The sequence below is a fragment of the Ovis aries genome, chromosome 15 (genome assembly GCF_016772045.2).
Source record: "Ovis aries strain OAR_USU_Benz2616 breed Rambouillet chromosome 15, ARS-UI_Ramb_v3.0, whole genome shotgun sequence".
Taxonomy (NCBI): Eukaryota; Metazoa; Chordata; class Mammalia; order Artiodactyla; family Bovidae; genus Ovis; species Ovis aries.
In genome coordinates, this window is record NC_056068.1 from 6,386,281 (window position 1) to 6,410,127 (window position 23,847).

The following is a 23,847-nucleotide window of genomic DNA, read 5'->3' on the forward strand; positions in this document are numbered from 1 at the left end:
AAAAGATAACAAAAAGCCATGTAAAAAAATACAAATAGCCAACAAACTTATGAAAAGATGCTCAACTTCAAGAGCAGTGAGAAAAATAAAAATAAAAGCCAGAAGATATCATTTTACCCACTATATTGGCAAGATTTAAAAAGACTAGTAACTTTTGGTAGGAGTACCAGAAAATATGCACTCTTACATACTGCTAGTAGAAGTCTGAATCTTTATAACTTTATATCCAGAGAGAACTGGATATTATCTTTGACATTAAAAACATGTAACTTATGATCCAACAAATTCAACTTTTGGGTATGTTATACAAAAATGAAACCATCAGTAGGTAAAATTTATGTACATGGAATTTTTTAATAGTATTGTCTGTAGTGTCAATACCTGAAAAATTTCAATGCCCCAAAATTTCAATGCCCATCAGTAGAATGATTGAATAAAATGGCTGAATAATAATAAAATAAAATGGCTCAATACAGTACATCTACACTAGATGGCATGCAGTTATTGAAAAGAAAGTTATAGAATGTAAGCTTCAGAAGCTTGTTTTTCTTATTCACTGTTATATTGCCAGGGCCTGGCATATAGTAGTTACTCAGTTTACTGTTTTGACTTTGAAGGAAAGCCGTTAAGTATTTTGAGTAAAAAGAGTAGTTTAAGAGTAATATATATGAAAAAACCAAAACTCTTTACACAAACATAAAGAAAAGTATGGAAGGATATATACCAAACTATCACCAATAGTCACCTAAGAAGTGATAGTTGTAGGCTTGTGGGAAGAGAGGGGTTGAGAGGGTTGGATTAGATTGGGGTATTAGATTGTTGACTCTGTGAATTGTTCTTTGCTGTTCAGATTGTTTCAATAAACATTTCTCTTATTGCGACACTTCCTTTAAGCTATTGCTCTATTTTCTTAAATGGTTTCTTGAAAGAGGAGTCTATCTTGTTTCACTTCTCTGTCTTCCAGTTATTTTTATACATCTGGCTCCTGCTCCTAACACTCAACCGAAAGTATCCTAATTCCCAAAATCAAATGGACATAGTCCCGCCCTCATAGAATCAACAGACTGAAAGGAGAGATGTTAAGATATTAACATACCCTGAATGTAACGAAAAAATACAGGGTGCTAATATTGAAGTATATAGTAGGCAGACCTACTCTAACAGCTGTGGGATGAAAGGTTAATGCAGAAGTACATTTAGGTTCAGATCTAAAAGCTGAGTAGGAGTCAGCTGGAAAAAAGATATACTGGTAAATGCTTAATAACTGAAACCCCTTCCTCCCAAAAAAGCCCTGATTTGTAGTATTTGATGATTTCCAGGGTGGATTTCAAATTGCCAACAGTTTAACAGCCAGCAAAGATTCCTGAACATTTAGCACTTGAGCTGTCCTGAGCTGGTTTCAGTGTGACACTGGAAAGACTATCCTTTTTAAGGTGGAGAAAATGGCGAGTTTAAAATCTTTAAGGTGAGAATGGAGGGGACATCCCATTGAAGAACAGTAATGAGGTTCATGGGACTTCCCTGGCAGTCCAGTCATTAGCCGCGCAGTGCTGCCAAAAAAAAAAGAAGTAACAAGGTTCAGTGTGACCAGAGTCGATGGGCCAACGGGTCTAATGACGTTGGGGAGTTAAACTGAACTTTGGAGGTCAAAAATTTTTATCTTAATCTCACACTGCTCTAGATTGATCAGTATTTTGAGCTAAGGGCAGTTGGAAGACACTGAAGAGATTTAAACAAAGATGTGATTAGAGTCATATTTTTAAAAGTTCATTCCTTCTGTGGTATGGAGAATGAAGTGAGGGGCTGTAAAAAGACTGGTTAAGAGAGACGGTACTGCTGTAATCCAAGAAGGTCTGATGTTCACATGTCAAAATGATAGCAAGTGGGGAGGGAGAGAAGTGGATGGAGTCCATGAATACTTAGAAGAAAGGGACAATGGGAGAAGGAGGACTCAAAGATGACTCCCCAAATTTTTGCATGAAAAATCAGGCAGAATGAATGTCATTTAATGAGAGGCAACAGTGGAGAGGACCAGATATGTGAGTGAAGATTAGTGCAACATTCAGCAAGTACTCAATGCATAATGTCTACATTATGCCAAGCAAGACAAAGTCCCTGGTCCCATGGTGTTTACATTCAAATGGTGGAAATTAAAGGCAAACACCTTACAGGTATCATATATGTCTAACTACAAAAAAAATCTTACTCAGAAAAAAGGAAGTTACTTTATAAATTTAAGAAGTCAAATAAGGAGTGTTTGTGCAACTATTTTAATTCATATAACACACATTTTAAAAAGACATGTATGCTAGAACCAACCCCAATTAACACTGGTTTTTAATGCTTTTTAGAAGTCTTCTGAAAGAATCAGCAGAAGGGGAAACTTAATTCAGATTTAGTAATTATACCTGGGGGGAATCCACTTACATTTTAAATGTCACTATGAATGGAAGTGGGTTAAGTGGCCTGCAGTGAATTGGCCTGGAGCCAGTGGAAATAAGTCTTCATAAAAGGTCCAGGGATAACAAAGATACTGATATAAATGCAGGAGGAGAAGGGGAACAACAGAGGACAAGATGGTTGGATGGTATCACCAACTCGATGAACATGAGTTTGAGTAAGCTCCAGGAGCTGGTGATGGACAGGAAAGCCTGGTGTGCTGCAGTCCATGGGGTCACAGAGTTGGACACGACTGAGCAGCTGAACAACAGCAATAACAAAAGGCCCCTCAAATAAAGCAATAGTTGTTATTGAAATCATAACTATACACCTGAAGAATGAATTTTCTTAAAAAACACAAGAACAGCCTGCCTTAATGTGTACAAATGTTATGTTGAGTTTGTTATAGAATTTCCAGTGAGGCATTAGAAGTGATTCTCTGAATCTCGGATAGCTTTAAGAAAGCTGACATGTTTTGGAATTTTTTATTCCCAAATAGGAGTGATAACAAAGACACTGATATAAACAGTATGAACATGTATGAAAAGGCAATGAACCATGAACAGTATGAAAGGCAAAAAGATAGGACACTGAAAGATAAACTGTCCAGGTCGGTAGGTGCCCAATATGCTACTGGAGAAGAATGGAGAAATAACTCCAGAAAGAATGAAGAGATGGAGCCAAAGCAAAAATAACACCCAGTTGTGGATATGACTGGTGACAGAAGTAAAGTTTGATGCTGTAAAGAGCAATATCGCACAGGAACCTGCAAGGTTAGATCCATGAATCAGGGCAAACGGGAAGTGGTTAAACAGGAGATGGCAAGAGAGAACATCGACAATTTAGGAATCAGTGAACTAAAATGGACTGGAATGGGCAAGTTTAACTCAGATGACCATTATATCTACTACTGTGGGCAAGAAGCCCTTAGAAGAAATGGAGTAGCCGTCATAGTCAACAAAAGAGCCCGAAGTGCAGTACTTGGATGCAATCTCAAAAATGACAGAATGATCTCTGTTTGTTTCCCAGGCAAACCACTCAATATCACAGTGATCCAAATCTATGCCTCAACCAGTAATGCTGAAGAAGCTGAAGTTGAATGGTTCTATGAAGACCTACAAGACCTTCTAACACCTACAAGACCTACAAGACCTAACTAACACCCAAAGATGTCCTTTGCATTTAGGGGACTGGATTGCAAAAGTAGGACGTCAAGATATATGTGGAGTAACAGGCAAATCTGGCCTTGAAGTGAAAAATGAAGCAGGGTAAAGGCTAATAGAGTTTTGCCAAAAGAATGTACTGGTCATAGCAAACACCCTCTTCCAACAACACAAGAGAAGACTCTACACATGGACATCACCAGATGGTCAATACCTAAATCAGATTGATTATATTCTTTGCAGCCAAACATGGAGAAGCTCTATACAGTCAGCAAAAACAAGACCAGGAGTTGACTGTGGCTCAGATCATGAACTCCTTATTGCCAAATTCAGACTTAAATTGAAAAAAGTAGGGAAAACCGCTAGACCATTCAGGTATGACCTCAATCAAATCCCTTATGATTATACAGTGGAAGTAACAAATAGATTCAAGGGATTAGATCTGATAGATAGAGTGCCTGAAGAACTATGACAGAGGTTTGTGACATTGTACAGGAGAAAGGGATCAAGACCATCCCCAAGAAAAAGAAATGCAAAAAGGCAAAATGGTTGTCTGAGGAAGCCTTACAAATAGCTGTGAATTGAAAAGAAGCGAAAGGCAAAGGAGAAAAGGAAAGATATACACATTTGAATGCAGAGTTCCAAAGAATAGCAAGGAGAGATAAGAAAGCCTTCCTCAGTGATCAATGCAAAGAAATAGAGGAAAACAATAAAATGGGAAAGACTAGAGATCTCTTCAAGAAAATTAGAGAAACCAAGGGAACATTTCATGCAAAGATGGGCTCAATAAAGGACAGAAGTGATATGGACCTAACAGAAGCAGAAGATATTAAGAAGAGGTGGCAAGAATACACAGAAGAACTATACAAAAAAGGTCTTCATGACCCAGATAATCATGAAGGTATGATCACTCACCTAGAGCCAGACATCCTGGAATGCAAAGTCAAGTGGGTGATAGGAAGCATTGCTACAAACAAAGCTAGTGGATGTGATGGAATTCTAGTTGAGTTGTTTCAAATCCTAAAAGATGATGCTGTGAAAGTGCTATACTCAATATGCCAGCAAATTTGGGAAACTCAGCAGTGGCCACAGGACTGGAAAAGGTCAGTTTTCATTCCAATCCCAAACAAGGCAATGCCAAAGAATGCTCAAACTACTGCACAATTGCACTCATCTCACACAGTAGGAAAGTAATGCTCAAAATTCTCCAAGCCAGGCTTTAACAGTATGTGAACCGTGAACTTCCAGATGTTCAAGCTGGTTTCAGAAAAGGCAGAGTAACCAGGGATCAAATTGCCAACATCTGTTGGATCATTGAAAAAGCAAGTGAGTTCCAGAAAAACATCTACTTCTGCTTTATTGACTATGCCAAAGCCTTTGACTGTGTGGATCACAACAAACTGTGGAAAATCCTTCAAGAGATGAGAATACCAGACCACCTGACCTGCCTCTTGAGAAACCTATATGCAGGTCAGGAAGCAACAGTTAGAACTGGACATGGAACAACAGACTGGTTTCAAATCAGGAAAGGAGTACGTCAAAGCTGTATATTGTCACCCTTCTTATTTAACTTATATGCAGAGTACATCCTGAGAAAACTAAGATCATGGCATCTGGTCCCATCACTTCATGGCAAATAGATGGGGAAACAGTGGAAACAGTGACAGACTTTATTTTTGGGGGGATCCAAAATCACTGCAGATGGTGACTACAGCTATGAAATTAAAAGACGCTTGGTTCTTGGAAGAAAAGTTATGACCAACCTAACAGAAGCAGAATACAGCATATTAAAAAGCAAAGACGTTACTTTGCCAACAAAGGTCCATCTAGTCAAAGCTATGGTTTTTCCAGTAGTCATGTATGGATGTGAGAGTTGGACTGAAAATGTGAGAGTAGAAACATATTTCTAAATGTTTTAGAAATTTTACATAACAACAGTTTAAATGTATGTTTGTTAGATGCCACACATTTGAAATATAAGTAGATGTCTGACTCAATCATGTATCTGGCAGACTGCTGATTTCTGATCCAATATCATATCTCTCTTTCCTTAAGGAATCTCAATTTTATTTTAAACAGTAATATGCTCAGCTAAACATCTATGCTTCCTAGCAATCTTTGTGGCAAGTGATCCTGAGATATATGCAGAGTCTGGCCATGAGATATAAGCAGAAGCTATGTACAGACCTTCAGGAAGCTCTGTAAACTGAAGCGCTCCCTTGCAGTGAATTTGGAGGGTTCCTGTCAGTATCTCTAATCCATGGTGAGAATGCCAGCATTATATTCTACGCACAGAGGTCTCTTGAGACTCAAAGTGAGATCTTATATTCAACTATCTAGGATACTGCCACTTGGATGCACCTCAAATTTAGCATGCCTGAAACTGAAATCATTTTCGTTATTTATTCTTTTCCATTTTCTATATATTTAAATCTTCCACTCTAGTCAACCAAATAAAAAACTCGGTCATCCTACATTTCCTCCTTTCCCTGTCAGTTATCTCATCAGTCCTTGAGTACTACCTGTCTCATAAAGATCTCTCCAGGCAATCTCAGTGCTTCTGTCTTAATTCAGGGCACCACCATATACGGTCTGGAAGATAAGTTTCCAATTTAGTCTGTTTCCGGACTCAGTTCTAACAATCCACCCCCTATACTTCTGCCAGGTGATCTCATTACTTTAAATTTTACTGTTTTGCTGAAAACCTTTCAGCAACTCTTCAGCTACATAAAGACCAAATTCCTTTGCATGGCACAGGAAGTCTTAAAAAGTACTGTCCCAACCACCTGTTTAACAATACCCCACTCTGCCTACCTGACAAACTCTTATTCATTTTTCAGGCCAGAGTTCAAGTGCCCTGTCTTTTGGAAGGGCACTTTTTTGACCTTTTTTAAGGTTAATTTTAACCTTTTCCTTTAACCACCTCAGTCAAAAATGACCACTTTCTCTTTTGTGCCACCGCAATACCTTGTGCATTTTATATTATACAGCTTCTCATTCTACAATGCACTTTTTGGTCTGTTTTCCTCTTTAACTGTGTCCTGCTCATCTGTACAGACTAAGAAACTAAAGAAATATTTTCTGGATGAATATTTCCTTCTTTCCATCCACTTACTACCTTACAAACTTTTGAAATCTGTTTCTAAATTTTAAGGGAAAATTCAAAATCTGGAATCCTACTTTAAGCAGCACTCTTTGCTCAGTTACGGGTTTTGTAGTCAATGACATGCAAGTTGGAGCCAAAAGGTCTAGGTTTTGCTATTTGCTGGGCAAGCTTGCACAAATTATTTAGCCATTCTGAGCTTCAGTTTCCTTAGCTGTAAGCTGCTGCCGCTGCTGCTGCTAAGTCACTTCAGTCGTGTCCAACTCTGTGCGACCCCATAGATGGCAGCCCACCAGGCTCCCCCGTCCCTGGGATTCTCCAGCCAAGAACTCTGGAGTGGGTTGCCATTTCCTTCTCCAACGCACCAAAGTGAAAAGTGAAACTGAAGTTGCTCAGTTGTGTCTGACTCTTAGAGTCCCCATGGACTGCAGCCCACCAGGTTCCTCTGTCCATGGGATTTTCCAGGCAAGAGTACTGGAGAGGGGTGCCACTGCCTAAAGTGCGGGCCAAAACACCAAATCTACCAGATTGTTGTAAAGATTAGTGATAAATGGATAAAAAGTGCTGAAAGCTAAATCTGGCACGCAGGAGTCATTACTGCTTTGGGATAACATTTTGCAAAGTAGTATACAAATGTTAGTAACAATAACAGCACATTATAAGCCAGGCATTTTGCTAAATATTTTTATATTTCACTCAATCTTCATAATAATGTCAATATATATTCAGCATTATTTTCATTTTCAGAAAGTACTTAAGTGTTAAGCGCTGTAGGGATCTTGTAGGAAAGTAAAGGTTGAAGAACCTTAACTTGCCCAATGTCATACAGCCAGTAAGCAGCAGAGTTGGACAGACAGCTATCTAGAGGTCAAATGAAGGGAGGATCCAGGTTCTGTAGTGTCTTAAGCATGTACAATTTTAGGGGTTCTAAGAATATACAAGGTCTTCCCTTGGGGCTCAGCTAGTAAAGAATCTGCCTGCAACGCGGGAGACCTAGTTTTGATCCTTGGGTGGGGAAGATCCCCTGGAGAAGGGAAAGACTACCCACTCCAGTGTTCTGGCCTGGAGAATTCCATGGGTCCATGGGGTTGCAAAGAGTCAGTCACGACTGAGTGAACTTCACTAAGAATACAAAATATTTAATTTTGAAAAATTCCAAAAACATATGAGCATGTGAGTATGCTGCTGGAGTACCTCAGCGTTCCTTGGAAGGGGATTCTGTGAGTGAGGAGCTTGAGCTGGTGAGGGGTCCTGAAGAGTCAGTAGCTTCAGGGTAAATCCCCTTCTGGAGGCCATTCTCTCAGCCACAATGCTTTATCTCCTCCAAATTAGTTGCATGAGTAAAATTAAGGATTGTATGAATACACTTCTTTATATTAAAATATGAGAATACTGCCTACTCACAAGAAAAAAGGATAAACATGAAAGATATTGAAAATTAGTTTGGAAAAACTGCCTATTACAGAAATTTATTGTGCTTTATGGATTAATATTGATTCTGTTGAAGATCTCTGTGTGTACTGAACAAACCAAATTAATTCTACACTCTGTCTATGAAATTTTTCTGATACCAATGCCCCTCCATTGAGTGATCTTCTTCCTTGTGCCTAGGGCACCTTATATAGCCTCCAATATAGCAATTATTTTGTCTTGTAGAGAATTTTCTACACTTCTAGCTTCCACACCTATACACATGACTTACAAGCTGGGATCAAGTCTCTTTTTGTCTTTTTAACACCTCCCAGCAGGGATACAGTAAGTATTTGACAAATATTTGTTGAATAAATGACTTATATTAAAATTTTTACAGCACTCTAAAATTCAGTTAATAAAATCCTGATGATCTTAAAAAAAAATTCATTTGAGAGCCAGTCCTGGCATAAATGAAATACATTAAAAACTATAAAAATCTAGCTGAATGAGAAATGTCATTAATATTATAATCAGTAGCACATTAACATTATAACAATCTGAGGTAAAGGGAAATAGACTTTAAATAATCTACCCTCATTTTAAACAGTATTTCTTCAGCCCCCTGTCCAAAATTCATGTCCTTGGGACCTTGGAAAGTGACCTTAGTTGGAAACAGGGTTGTTGTGGATACAATTAGTTAAAGTGAAATTATACTGGAATAAGGTGGGCCCTTAATTCAATATGGCTGGTGTTCTTATAAAAGGAGAAGCGACACAGCTGGGAGGGAGACAAGGAAGGAGAGCTAAGGGGCTTTGACAGGAGTAGAGATTCACGTTTTGCAGCTGCAAGCCAAAGAATGCCAAGGATTGCTGGCAACCATGAGAAGGTAGGAAAAAGGTGAGGAAGGATTCCTCTCTACAGATTTCAGGGAGAGCACAACCCTGTTAACCACTTGATTTTGGATCTCCACCCTCCGAAACTGTAAGATAATACATTTCTCTTGTTTTAAGCCACCCAGTTTGTGGTACTTCCCTACAGCATCCCTTGAAAACTAATACACCCTCACAATAAATATTTTGGTTAATTAGATTAATATTTTGTTCACTGCACTATCACTCTATATGAGATGATCTGATTTTTTAAATTTATTGGCAGTCTTGCTAGGAGTCGGTAAGATCCTTGAAAGCCAGGCTCCTGTCTTCTTCCTTCTGGCATCCCCACTACCTGACGAAATTTCTAGCACAGGGCAGGCCCTGAGGAAGTGTTTTTGAATGAGTGAATAAACTATGCCAACTAGACACTACAGTCAATGCCTGAGGACATGAACCGCAAAGATAATATCACAAACAATAAAAGTATTTTTCCATTTAACTGAGGACTAAAAAACCCCTAGGATTTTAAATAACGTGAATGAAATACAGTGAACACACCAGAATCTGTACTTTGAAATGTTTTTCCCCCTTTCAAAGCAGCCACCTCTACCAGCTAAAGATTTATTTCAATAACTTAGTCACTGCTTAAAACTTTTTCTGGAATTCTTCATATGGAACTGCTAATAGAGCCTCTTCTCACAGGGTAGATTTAATTTTGAGAAACTACCAAAAGTAATTTGAAGCTAAGCCTAGTAAATAAAGCTGGTGATAAAGCTGGATAAGATTTAAAAATGAGATGTGCCTACTAAAAAAGAGACCGATTTTCCAGGGAGAGATTATCTTTCCAAAATCGAAAAGTTCTTTATGGCGGCATACTGAAGAGCTAATTTATGGTGATGGAAAACATAAAAGTTCCTGTGAAACAATCGATTGAACCGTTTTATTATTCTCAAACTTCAAGAAAACGTCGTCACAGAATAATACCGTGTTCACCAGAATCTATGCCAAAGTAGAAAAAAAAAATGTAACATCAGCAGTGGTTCAAGGAACGCTCCAACTTCCATACCAACCATAACGAAATCATCCTTGCGATAAGTCTGAAACGTCTGGTCAAACCCGAACGCCTGCGCCTCGATTCTACCCAGCATAGACCTGGGGCAGAGAAGAGAAGGACGGTCAACTCGGGCTGGTACCCTCTGGGCAGCACATTCATCCGTCCCACCCACGGAGCCCGCCCTTCTTGAGGGTAACGCTGCCTCCGAGTTTCACTCAGGACGGGGCCGCCTCGACGCCCGATCCGCGCCTCCACAACAGAGAAGGCCAAGGGGCATAGAGAAGAGCCCCTCGGCCTCTCACCACTGGCGGAGCCGGCTGGTAGTCTGCGGGGTGCTCAGAGACTGGAAGGTTTTCTGAGGCAAGAATCTGAAGCTGTAGACGCCCAAATCGCCCGGCTCCCCCGCCGCCATCTTGGTCCTCACTGCGAGGAGTTGGGGCCGTTTCCAAGGCAACGCGGCAGCCTGGGGGGGCGGTGACGCTGAGGGGGCGGGGCGGGGCCACAGAGGGGCGGGGCCACGGCTCTACGGCGATCAAGGAGTCCGCGGAGCCGGCGGAGGAGGAAACTAGGGGTCTGCGGCAGAGAGCGCCAGTACATACTTGCTGGCTTTAACCGTTAATAATTACTCCGCGTGGGTTAATTTCTTAGTTTCAAACCTCTAATCTTAGATTTATAGCCGTCTAAGTTTAGTGACTCAACCATTTGTGAAGAAAAAGTTATTCTGAACCAATTATTTTCAAGAGAGATGTCTATATAATTACTTGGGAAACTGTTTCGCCCTCTGGCTTTTTTTTTTTTTTTTTCCTTTGAACGTTACCTCTGAAGGCTAAAAAAATTTTTCCGAATACACCACAGTACAACGTGCTGTTTAATAGAAACATGTATTTCTGATTTTGTATTGAAAATTGCGTTTCGTGTGTGTAGTTGTTTTGTCTAACAGTTGTGTATCAGAAGGAGCTGAGAAAGGGCAGGATGTCGTTCTTTGCCACTTCTTTTCTAACTCCCTTTCCTTTCCCCTTCAGTTCAGTTGAGTTCCCTTAGTCCTCCATAATCTTGATTATTCCGTTTTCAGCCGACAGCAGTAGGAGAGAGGGAGGGAAACGCGCGCGCACACACAGTATTCGTCTTCATTATTGATTTTATTGTTTTCATTAACTGTCGTCTTCTAAATATTTATATTAGTCCTTTTATGTCATGAACATGGTTTAGTTTAAGACTCTTGTTTTGTATTTCTGTTCTTTTTTCCCTTTAATCCAACAAAGAAGAAATAATATTTCATTTTTCTCCTTTTTAGCTTTTTAATTATATGTTTTAGTGTAGCTTTTAATGATTACTCGAGATAAAATATGACTACTTCATTTGTTTCATACCACCTTAAGTCATCACTTTAACCATGTTTCAAACAAGAACCTTAAAATAGGTAAAAATCTATTCACTTTTTACCCTTTGTTGCAGAAGATCAATATTTTACTTCTACCAAATGTCCAAAATACATTATTTTGTTACTGTTATTTTAAGCGTTGGATATTATTTCATATTTACTAGTATATTTACCCTTTGCATTTTTCTTATTCTTTCTAGCAGTTCTGAATTTACAATATGGGATTTTCATTGAAATTGAACATCTTCCTTTAGTATTTCTTATAATTCAAATCTTCTGATAAGTAAATTTCTCAGTTTGTTGTCTGAAAGTGTCCTTATCTTCGTGTTTGAGTGATATCAGGCTGTGCAGAATTCTAAGTTGAGAATTATTTTTGTCAGCACTTTAAATATGTATTCCATTGCCTTCTGGATTTCAAATTTTTGTTGTAAAGTCAAGCATTATTTTTAGCGTTGCTCCTTTCTTTGTCTTTGTGTCTTTTTTTTTTTTTTTTTTTGCCTTTGATTTCAGCATTTTGGCTATTCCCTCTCTCTCTGGTTTGTTTGTGTATGTGTCTATCTTGTATATACCTGTTTTTGTGTGTGTCTTGTGTTTTCATCCTGTTTGGGATGAACTTCTCGAATTCTTTCAGTGATCTCTTTAAATCAGTTTTCAACAACTCAGCCATTCTCTCTTCAAATATCCAACTTTGTCCTTTTCTTTTGGACTCCAATTACATGAATATTAGAACTTTTAACTATTTCCTGTATTTCTCTGTTACATCTTTTTCAATTCTTTGTGTCTTCTTGTGCTTCATCTTTTTTACTCTTTATTGATCTGCCTTTGAATTCACTAATCTTTCCTGCTTAATTCTCAGTTTTAGATATTTTATTTTTTATTTCTCAAATGTCCGTCTTAATCTTGTTTATTCTAGATAAGTCTCCATTTTTCATTCACTTAGTATACATTTTTCTTAACAGATTAATTGAAGTTATTTTTAAACCTTTGAGTGCTTCAATAGAAGAATTATTTTTGGATCTACTTCTTTTGCCTGCTTTATTTCTTGATTATAAATCATGTTTCTTTGCCTTCTCACACATTTAACAACTTTTTGTTTTAGATACAATACTGTGTATTTGAAATGCATAAGGGATTCAGAAGACGTATCTTCCACCAGAAAGTGTTCACTATTTGCTTTAGCTGATAACTTTAATATAATCAGGGATTCAGTAGGTCAAGACTGAGTTTTAGTTTTAGTAGAACTGAACTGCAGTCTTGTCTATTTTGTTTCTATACCTTGAGCAGGCTTGATTGAAAATCTAATAGATCCTTATCTTCTGGGCCCCCCAAAATGAGAACATTCAGGTCTTCTTTTCAGAGGTATTGAGCTTGCACTTCAGCTTCCTACATTCTTGAGCACTGAAATCTAGCAAATGTCTTGATGAGGAGACTGAATGTGTGTTTGAGACAGGCCCCAGCTCTTCAGTAGGACTTTGCTTGCTAAGCTCCAGGAAATTATGGAAAATCTCACTGTGCTTTAGAAGTTTCTGCAGAGCAACTCCACATCCTACACAATAGTGCCCAAACTCAGCAAATTTACTTTGGAAGTGTAGCCATGTTCAACCCTTAAAATTTCTTTGCACTACTACCAAAGGTCATTCAGTCTTAACTTTGCATCCGTCAGTCAGTCAGTTCAGTCACTCAGTCGTGTCTGACTCTTTGTGACCCCATGAATCGCAGCACGCCAGGCCTCCCTGTCCATCACCAACTCCTGGAGTCTACCCAAACCCATGTCCATTCGGTCGGTGATGCCATCCAACCATCTCATCATCTGTCACCCCCTTCTCCTCCTGCCCTTAATCTTTGCATATCAGTCAGTAAATGAGACTTTTGAAAACCTCAACTCATCTTGGAAGGGTTTTCTAGGGGAGGTGTCAGAATGTAGATTCCTTGATTTTACCACCAGAGATTGAGATTCCACAACTCTTGGATGGTGCGTAGGAATTTTATTTTTAATATGCACTTTGGATAAAACTGATGTAGATTTTCCACACTATTCAATGAGAAAAACTTTCCCACACTTTCTTTAAAATCTATATTAAATATCATCTCATGAAGAAATTTGTTTAATACTTCTGACTTTATATAGATTTGGTTCTTGCTAGACAATCAAATATTTGATCATATATTATTTTGAATTTTTATGGTTCTGATTGTTTGGAAACATCTTTCCAAAGAGATTCCATACTATTCAGTATGGAATTTGACATTTTATAAAAACATTTTCCATAGGACTTAATCCTGTGTATTTGTTTAGTTAATTTTTTTCTAGGTTTCTCTAGCTTCGTTGAGGTATAACCAACTTACAATGAACTGCACGTATTTAAAGTGTAAAATGTGATGAGATTTGATATATGTGATCTTTGTGTTTTTTAAAAAGCCCTCAGATAAAACTAAAGATATACTTATTTTGAATTTAGGATGCTAATTTAAAAACCTCTTTGCTTATTTTTGCGTTACTCAAAAGTAAATCATTTTTACTTGGGTTGTTGATGAAATTCATCCTCTTTTTTTCAACCCTGTAATCAGTGATTATACTTTGCCTGTATAGTCTTAAGTTCAGTATTTACTTGAAAATTGATAGTTCTCTAGTTGCTATTTGTTATTTAAATATGCATGATTGGTATGCATGTTCTATACAACCTTTATTAATTCAGTCTCAACAGTAGTTTTTTATTTTTATTTCCCAATCACCTGGCCTTCCGTGATGGCTCAGCAGGTGAAAAAATCTATCTGCAAGGCAGGAGAAACTGAAGACTCAGATTTGATCCTTGAAGAAGATCAGGAAGGTCAGGAAGATCCTCTGGAGGAAGCAATGGCAACCCACTCCAGTATTCGTGCCTGGAGGAAGCCTGACAAGCTAAGCACAAGCACAATCATCTTTAAGTTTTTCCTTTATTAAAAAAGTACATAACATGTTTAACCAGGATAAAAATAAGTAAGCAAAAAGAACAGAAATACCCATGATCCCAGAACTATAATCTTTCAAGTTCTTGGAGCAGTGAATAACATTTTCCATAAAGAGATTTTCCAGAAGAAAAGTTTTCAGCCTGAATTTCATTGACACACTCTAAGGCGCCTTGGCCAGACAAGTCTATGTAGGAAAAAAAAAACCCTCCCATATTTACAAAACAGTTCTCATATTGTATTTAACTTTATGTATGTTTATGGTTTGTTTTTTCTGTATTTTTATTATCAGTTTCAGTATTTTCAAAGTATTGTTACTGATCAGGGTCCCTGGACTCTTTAATCAAAAGAAATTATCAGAGCCCAGACAAGGAATTCAGACAAGGCTTTACTGTGACTCCTGCTGCAGTGCAAGAAAGTAAAAACAAGTAACAGATTCTCTTGCTCACTCCCTGAGGGGCTGCTAGCTGGTCCCTGAAAAGGGGTGAGGGTGGAGCTGATGGGTAGTTCAGGCCAGAGGGGCGGATTAGGTGGTCTGCCCACCCACTTGGTGGTGCTATGTGCAGGGATCATTTACAGTGCCCTGCTTTTGCTCTCTGTACCTCAAAAGTAGAAGCTGGATTTTGGCCTTTTTGTATCTTGTTCATAATTTGCCCCAACTGGGACTAGATGCAGTTAGAGTTTCTTTGTATTCTGTTGTTCTAGGAGACGCTTATATGTGTAAACACTACAGCAAAGGGTCTCAGGCCCCGGGTCCCAACCTGTCTCAGTATAACTGTGTTTAATAGTGTGGACAATGAAGTTAGATCAGAAATCTAACTCTAGCTCTAGTGTTTAGGTTTCCTCATCTATAAATTGAACTTTTTTTTTTTTTTACTTTATAGTAATACCATGAGGATTAAATTAATTAAGTTGTATGAAGTGCTTATCACAGTGACTGGCACTTAAAATTCCAGTGTGTGGTAGTTGTTAATATTAATGGCTATTTTCACATGGGCTTCTAAGAACAGAATACCAGTATATAGTTTGTATATATAGGAAATAAGGTTTGAGTTGATATATTTCAATTTGTGGCTCTCCCTTAGAGATTCATTGGATTTGTTGTTTTTGTTGTTCAGTCACTAAGTTGTATATGACAGTTTGTGACCCCAAGGACTGCAGCATGCCAGGCTCCATTGTCCTTCACTATCTCCCAGAGTTTGCTCAAATTCATGTCCATTGAGTCGGTGATGCTATCTAACCATCTCATCCTCTGCCACCACTTTCTCCTTTTGCTTTCAGTCTTTCCCAGCATCAGGGTCTTTTTCAATGAGTTGGCTTTTTGCATCAGGTGGTCAAAGTATTGGAGCTTCATCATCAGTCCTTCCAATGAATATTCAGGGCTGATTTTCTTTAGGATTGACTGGTTTGATCTCCTTGCCATCCAAGGGACTCTCAAGAGTCTTCTCCAACACAATTCAAAAGCATCAGTTCTTTGGCTCTCAGCTTTCTTTATGGTCCAGCTCTCATATCTGTACATAACTACTAGAAAAACCAAATTATTGTTTTTCTCTCCTTTAGCTGTTTATAGTTTTTCATCAATTGCTATGAATCTCAGTTTGCATCCTTAAAACATGTACTTTGCTTCATTGGATTGTAAATTGTTGCTACAGTGGTTTAGTTGCTAAGTTGTGTCCCACATGGATTGTAGCCTGCCAGCTCCTCTGTCCTTGGGATTGTCTAGGCAAGAATGCTGGAGTGGGTTGCCATTTCCTTCTCCAGGGGATCTTCCCAACCCAGGGATCGAACCCAGGTCTCCTGCATTGCAGGCAGATTCCTTATCGACTGAGCTGCAAGGGAAGCCTTTGAATGTGTAATTATTACTGCTGGCTCTCATGCATTCATGTAACTGTAAAAGATTGCTAAGTTAAACATTACCATTGTTCTGATATTTGGTCATTAAGTGAAGTTGCTCAGTCGTGTCCGACTCTTTGCGACCCTGTGGACTGTAGCCTACCAGGCTTCTCTGTCCATGGGATTTTCCAGGCAAGAGTACTGGAGTGGGTTGCCATTTCCTTCTCCAGGGGATCTTCCCAACCCAGGCATCTAACCCTGGTCTCCCGCATTGCAGGCAGATGCCTTAACCTTTGAGCTACCAGGGAAGTTAGCTGTTATTATTTGGTCATTAGCTGTTGTTATTCTTTCAGGTTTTACATTCTTTTCATTTGGCTAGTTTGCACATACCCTGCATGTTACTAGGCACTATGAGAGTTCCACGATACTGATGAAATATTGATCCTGCCTGCAAAGCTCTTACAAATTCGTTGAAAATTATTGAACAGTCCTTCTCATCTTGTATGCATGTTTAGTGGCTCTGTTATGTCTGACTCTGGAACCCTGTGGACTGTAGCCTGCCAAACTCTTCTGTCCATGGGATTTTCCAGGCAAGAACACTGGAGTCGGTTGCCATTTCCTACTCCAGGGGATCTCCTGATCCAGGGACCAAACCCAGGTCTCCTGCATTGCCAGGCCAATTTACCAGTGAGTCACCTGAGAAGTCCATGTTATCTTGTCTTTCATGTGCATGAACTCTGCTTAGTTCCTTTCATTCTTCTAAAATTCAACCTAATCTTCTCATTGATCATTTACTTATCCTCTGTCACTGTTTAAGGTTGCCAAACTGCCAGCTTTTACCTGATAATTTACAGTACACATCTGTTTGACCTAAAATAGTTCAGTTCAGTCGCTCAGTCGTGTCCGGCTCTTTGCGACCCCATGAATCGCAGCACGCCAGGCCTCCCTGTCCATCACCACCTCCCGGAGTTCACTCAGACTCACGTCCATCGAGTCAGTGATGCTATCCAGCCATCTCATCCTCTGTCGTCCCCTTCTCCTCCTGCCCCCAATCCCTCCCAGCATCAGAGTCTTTTCCAATGAGTCAACTGTTCCCATGAGGTGGCCAAAGTACTGGAGCTTCAGCTTTAGCATCATTCCTTCCAAAGAAATCCCAGGGTTGATCTCCTTCAGAAGTCTGACTTTAAAACATTCAATAAATTGAGGAGAGAGCTAATTCTAAAGAAATCCCAGGGTTGATCTCCTTCAGAAGCCTGACTTTAAAACATTCAATAAATTGAGGAGAGAGCTAATTCTAATATCGGCTTATATCAATGTGTCAAAATAGCACTTATGTTCTTTCTGTAATTCTACTTGGCGGAAATTTTCTATGATTCTACTGATGTGAAAAAGATTTATGGAACACAGTTAGTAGCCAAGAACAATATTAAGTTGATTTTAGTGGTTGTGTGTTCCTAATAAATAAGGATAGAATTTTTACTTTGGAGGAATGAAATAGTAACTGTGATCACAACTATTTGAAATTTGAAAAATGTTGTTTATTGATAAGTTACTTTGTTTAGATCAGTGGCTATTCAAAGTCAGTTCATAATAAAAACTTCATTTTGTCTGTGGCCAAATGAACAAACTAAGCATGATATACTTTTTCATAAAATTAAATGCCCTCATATTAAAGAAGCTTCTCTATTTTAAATTATGCTGTCTTCTTGCGTGTGTGTGTGTGATTAAAATCTCCTTTCCTTAGGAAATGGGCTTCCCTGGTAGCTCAGTTGGTAAAGAATCCGCCTGCCATGCAGGAGACCCCGGTTCGATTCGTGGGTGTGGAAGATCTGGTGGAGAAGGGATAGGCTACCCATTCCAGTATTCTTAGATTTCCCTGGTGGCTCAGCTGGTGAAGAATCTGCCTGCAATGCAGGAAACCTGGGTTTGTTCCCTGGGTTGGGAAGATCCCCTGGAGAAGGGAATGATGACCCACCCCAGTAACCTGGCCTAAAGAATCCCATGGACTCTCCATGGGGTTTCAAAGAGTCGGACACAACGGAGCAACTTCCACTTCCTTTGGAAACAGTAATATTAAATAAAAGTTTTATAACCCTATGTCTGTTAGGTTGGTAGAGTCTTGCTGCTCAAAGTGTGGTTGATGGTTAAACAGCATTGACATTATTTGTGAGCATGTAGAAATGCAGTATCTCTGACCCCACCCCAGACCTATGGAATCAGATTCTGCAAGTGATTCATATACACATTAAATGAGAAATGCTGATCTAGAAATACCCATCCATCGGCCCTATCCCCTTTTATTTTCAAGTTATTCGGTCCTTCCGTCTATCCATTTCCTCAATTCAGAAACCTAGGCCTTATCTTTGACCCTACCTGTCTCACCCCTCCCCTATCCTCTCCCATGTCAAACTCATCATTAAATTTCATAGTCTTCTAAATATAGAAGATATCCACTTCTCTCCAGTTTCCACTGTTGACACTTCAGTTTAAGCCACCACCATCTTTTTGATTGGATGACAATCAGCAAGGCTTCCTACCTCCTCTCCCTCTTTCACGTCTGCCATCCTGACTTCCATTCTGTACACAGCAGCCAGACTGAGCTTATGAAAATAATAAATCAGATTCTAAAACTTCACTGTTGAGAATCCTTTAATGGGTTTCCATTCAGTTCAGTCGCTCAGTTGTCTCCAACTCTTTGTGATCCCATGTACTTTGGCACGCCAGGCTTGCCTGTCCATCACCAACTCCTGGAGCTTGCTCAAACTCATGTCCATTGAGTCAGTGATGCCATCCAACTCTCTCATCCTCTGTCATCCCCTTGTCCTCCTGCCTTCAATCTTCCCCAGCATCAGAGTCTTTTCCAATGAGTCAGCTCTTCGCATCAGGTGGCCAAAGTATTGGATCTTCAGCTTCAGCATCAGTCCTTCCGATGAATATTCAGGATTGATTTCCTGTAGGATTGACTGGTTTGATCTCCTTGCAGTCCAAGGGACTCTCAAGAGTCTTCTCTGACACCACAGTTCTGTTGCCCTTAGGTAAAATCCAACTTCTGGGGGTCTGTATTCTTCATTTTCAGCCTCATTATTCACCTCCCTCTTGGGCTCCCTACTCAGAGATCATTGGTCTGGAAAGAGCCAAACTCTTCTTGCTCAGGGCCTGGTAAAAAGTATATCCTTTGCTTGGAACACTTTTCTTCCTTTTAGTTTCAGCCTAACTACTTCCTATGCATCCTTCACATTTTGAATTATTAATTGCTTCCCTAGAGAGACCTTTCTGACAGCCTGGTTAATATTGGTTTTCCTGCTAATTCACTCATAACACATACTTGTCCCTCATAAGCTTTATAACAATGTACAATTATTTAAATATTCGTGTGCTTCCATGGTTAATGTTTGTTTTCCTCACTAGCCATAAAAATCCAAGAGGTCAGAGACTGTACAACACATGTTCTTGGTCACTGGCACACTGAAGGAAATTCCAAAAAATATCTATTGAGTAAATGAGTCAGTGATTCTGATTTTACTGAGCTATTTCATGTTACATGGGCTTCCTTAGTGGCTCGGTGGTCAAGAATCCGCTTGTCAATGAAGGAAATGGCAACCCAGTCCAGTATTCTTGCCTGGGAAATCCCATGGACAGAGGAGCCTGGAGGCCTAAGGTCCATAGGTTCACAACTTAGCAACTAAAGAGCAATAGGAACACCACCATATTCTATACAAATAAGACAAATAATTTGACTAAGTTGTGTTTTTGTTGTAAGCTTCCTGGATGGCTCAGTGGTAGAGAATCCGCCTGCAGTGCAGTTGACACAGGAGACACAGGTTCAGTCCGTGGGTCAGGAAGATCCCTTGGAGGAAGAAATGACAACCCACTCCAGTGTTGTTGCCTGGAGAACCCTGTGGACAGAGGAGTCCATAGGGTCACAAAGAGTCTGACACGACAGAGTCTGAGCACACACGAAAGCATTAAGTTTAGCTCCAGGCAGATTTGCTGCCTTCTTCTATCTGTTGAATTTAAAACAATTTGAGCTCTTATATTTACAGATAACTTTTTAGAGGTTTAATTTACAGGTAATTAGTACTGTGGGCTAAGCACAGATTTTTTTAGGTCAAGCTATCTGCTCTTTACTCTGCCACATACTAATCTCTAAGCCTCAGTGTCCTCGTCTGGGTTGTTGCAAGAATATACATGCTTATCACAGTGTCTGTGTGTGCTGACTAAGGGAGCATTATCGTTATTTGCTTACTGGCTTTGACTGTGTTTAGCACAGCAACAGCTTGTAGTTCATCAACTCATGTATCTGCAGCAGTTAAAAGGTCCTGCAGTAAAGAAAAGGGTTAAACCTGACGCCTCCTGTTTCTGGAAGATTTCTGCCTCCAATAGTGCAGAGGGGGATGGGCAGGGCCCCAGGAAGAGATAAACAAGTTGGGGCTGGAACTTGTCTCTGCTCTGTGACAGGGCTGCTTACTGTCTTTGACATTAAAGCTTTTCAGGACTGTCAAGAAAAGAGTTCCTTTGCCTTTCTAATAGTTGGGTACAACTCGTTAGTCTTGTTTGGTTTCTATAAAAATATTTTTTATTGCAAAATCCTGGTTTTGGTTGACACTTGTTTAAACAAAATTTATGAAATGGTATATAGTAAGGGACCTTGATTTCCTACTCCAATCAAGTCCGCCACGCCTCCAGCCCTGCGAGAGGGGTAAGGCCCAGCATGGGGTGTCACTCTTGCCTTCGATGGAGGAAAACACTAAGAACCAAAGCAGGAAACTGGTACTCAGGAATGAAGGTTGAGGGGGAAGGAGTGCACTTGATTATTATTTACAGGTTATTCTTTATGAGTAGATCTGTAGATAAACTTCCACTTAGTCCAAGAACTGACTGTTCTGCTTGCAGAAAGGGACGCTGAGCTGTTTCACACTAGTTTTGTATTGGGAATGGAATTCTGGTGAGAGATCCTCCGTGTTAACCTGTTAACCGTGACCACCCTTCACCCCCAACCTTGTCCTCCCACCTCGATTGCCTTTCCTCATCTGAGATGTTCTGGCTCAATGTGTTGTTTCCTATTTGGAATTAGGAACATACTTGTGCGGCCCAGTCCATAGCTGTTCCTGCATGCTTCTTCCTAAGTGTAATATTTATCTAGCTTCTCACGCAGGCAGGCCCAGCTCCTCTTTCAAGGCTATAGGGAGTCTTTCATTTGTATGTTGCAAGGTCAGGGATCTGCAGGAATGGGGTGGGGTGTCTCTCAATCAGAGCAGGTCTCTCTGCAGACCCAAGAAGACAAATTCTCAAGATGTAAAAGGTTATTATTACTATTGTTATTTTTTACAAGAGATATGGACTATTGTTGATACTTTAAAGATTGTTGTGGTTTAACATGGCTCCTCAGAAAGCACAGTGATTTGTTAAACCAGCTCATCATGTTCTTTAGATACATATTTAAATAATTATTAATGCAGATGATCAGATGAGGTCCTTGAGATGTGCCAGTGTGTACACCAGTCTTTCTTGGCTGCCGGATCACACTGTTTTCTTATCTGTGCATTTCTTTTCTTTGTAGATCACTGTGAATGCTTTTAAGTGATTTGGTTTGAATAAGCTGTAAAGGCAAATGGAGCTGTACATGCTGCTTTTTAATGTTTTTTCCTCTGCAACTTCTCCGTCCCCTTACCTTGCACACAGAGTGGTATCTGTAGATTTTCAGGTGTGTCCAGGCTCCAGTACTGCTAAGGAATAAGCATACCTCCTCTCATTCATCCAGTCAACTGAGGCGGTGGATTGCAAGGATTAATGATTTAACACATGGAATGTGCTTAGACCAGTCTTCTGCACACAGAAAGCTCTCAAGTGTTAGCCATTGTTATTATTTATTGGGTGCCCATTATTTACACAGGGGCTTTCCATGCTTCTTAGAGACCAGTCTTCTGAAAGTTTACAATATAGTAAGAGAGAAAGGACATGTACATAGCAGCTAGAGTTACTGCTTTTAAAAAAAAGTGATCATAACTTTTGTATAAAAATCTTCAAACTCTTATCAGGCCTCTAGTGGTCTGTCTGCTTGTACCTACCAACACAGTCATATCTTGTACCAGTTTCTCCTTTGTTCTCTAACCTCTAGCTATATTGGATTATTTCATTTCCTGGAATGCAAACTCCATTAGGAGAAAGAATTTTCTTCTGTTTTTGTTTAGTGATGAAACTCCAGCACCTATGATGTAGTCTGGAACACAGGAAGAGATCTATCTTCTATCATTTGTTATTGTTGTTGAATAAATGTTAGTGTTAGCATTTGCGACTCTCTTGGCTTAGCGGGCAAAGAATCTGCCTGCAATGCGGGAGACACCAGAGACTCGGGTTCATCTGGGTTGCGAAGATCCCCTGGAGGAGGAAATGACAACCTGCTCCAGTATTCTTGTCTGAAGAATCCCATGGACAGAGGAGCCTGGTGGGCTACAGTCCACAGGGTTGAGAAGAGTCAGACACGCCTGAATGACTAAGCACAAACACTTACTTGAATGCAACCCACTTATCCCCATCACCTTCTTTCACTGAGCTACTCTCTACTTATCCTTTTGGCCTGGGTTTAATATCTCTCCTTTGGAGAGTTGTTTGCATTAGATTTTGTGCTACATGCTCAAATTTAATTTTGTGCTACTGTGAACTTTAAAGCTTCCAATTGTTTAAAGTATCAAGAGAATCATATCTGTTTTGTTCACTCTGTATCCCCAGGTCCTAGTTTATTGCCTGGGTCATTGAAAGTTCTTAATTATTCAAAGTGAAAATAGCTCTAATAGAAGGTTGTTGTTGTTTAGTTGCTAAGTCATGTCTGACTTTTTTGCAATCCCATTGTCCTCTGTCTAGGCAAGAATACTAGAGTGGGTTGCCGTACCCTTCTCCAGGGGATCTTCCCAACCCAGGGATTGAACCCATGACTCCTGCATTGCAGGCAGATTCTTTACTACTGAGTCATCAGGGAAGCTCCTAATGGAAGGTAGACTAAGATAAACACTATAGTGCCATAAGAGGAATATAGATAAAGTGCTTGAAATTTAGAGGAGAAAAATATTATTTACAATAAGAATCAGGGAATGCTCAATAGAGGATGTAGTATTAGAGCTAGGCTCAATGGATGGGTAGGATTTGGAGGTGGTGAGAAATGTCCCCCTTGACCATAGCCTGAGCCAGTGTGTGAAATGGTATAGACACTATGTGTACCGCCCAGAGTCCCTTGTGGAACTGAGGCACTCATTGCCCCAAAGAATGGAATTATGATCGGAGTCTTTCTCCAGGAAAGGCCCACAACCCAAGAGAGCTTCTCCACTCAAGTTTACTCCTCAGGGCAGGCACAATCCAATGCCTGGACAACATTGCCCCTTACTTCAATTTGGGACTTCTCATCTGAGTTTCAGAGGTCATTCTAGTTTTTCCTGGAATCTCTGTTGTAACTGTTTCAGAGTTCTAACATCTCTTTCTGTTTTCATCCTGCTTCCTTCACTCCTTTACAGGACAGAACTCCTCGATAAACCTTTTGTGCACAGATCTCTGCCTCAAAGTCTGTTTCCTGTGGACCTCGATCTAAATAAGCAGCAGACATTACAGGAAGATCAGTTGGTCTAGAAAATGGAAGGGTTTTTTCTGCCCTG

At 39.8% G+C, this 23,847-nt stretch overlaps 1 protein-coding gene across 1 annotated transcript in view; it reads right to left on the reverse strand.

Annotated features, from left to right (window-relative positions):
- CFAP300 (cilia and flagella associated protein 300) overlaps positions 1 to 10,471 on the reverse strand; it is a 28,702-nt gene extending 18,231 nt beyond the window's left edge. Inside the window, exons 1-2 of the mRNA XM_027979145.3 lie at positions 10,347 to 10,471; positions 10,061 to 10,142 (exon numbers count right to left, since the gene is read on the reverse strand). Of these exons, the coding sequence (XP_027834946.2) occupies positions 10,061 to 10,142; positions 10,347 to 10,456 (192 nt within the window). The 5' untranslated portion in view covers positions 10,457 to 10,471. The remainder of the gene's footprint in view (positions 1 to 10,060; positions 10,143 to 10,346) is intronic.
- Positions 10,472 to 23,847: the final 13,376 nt, after the last annotated feature.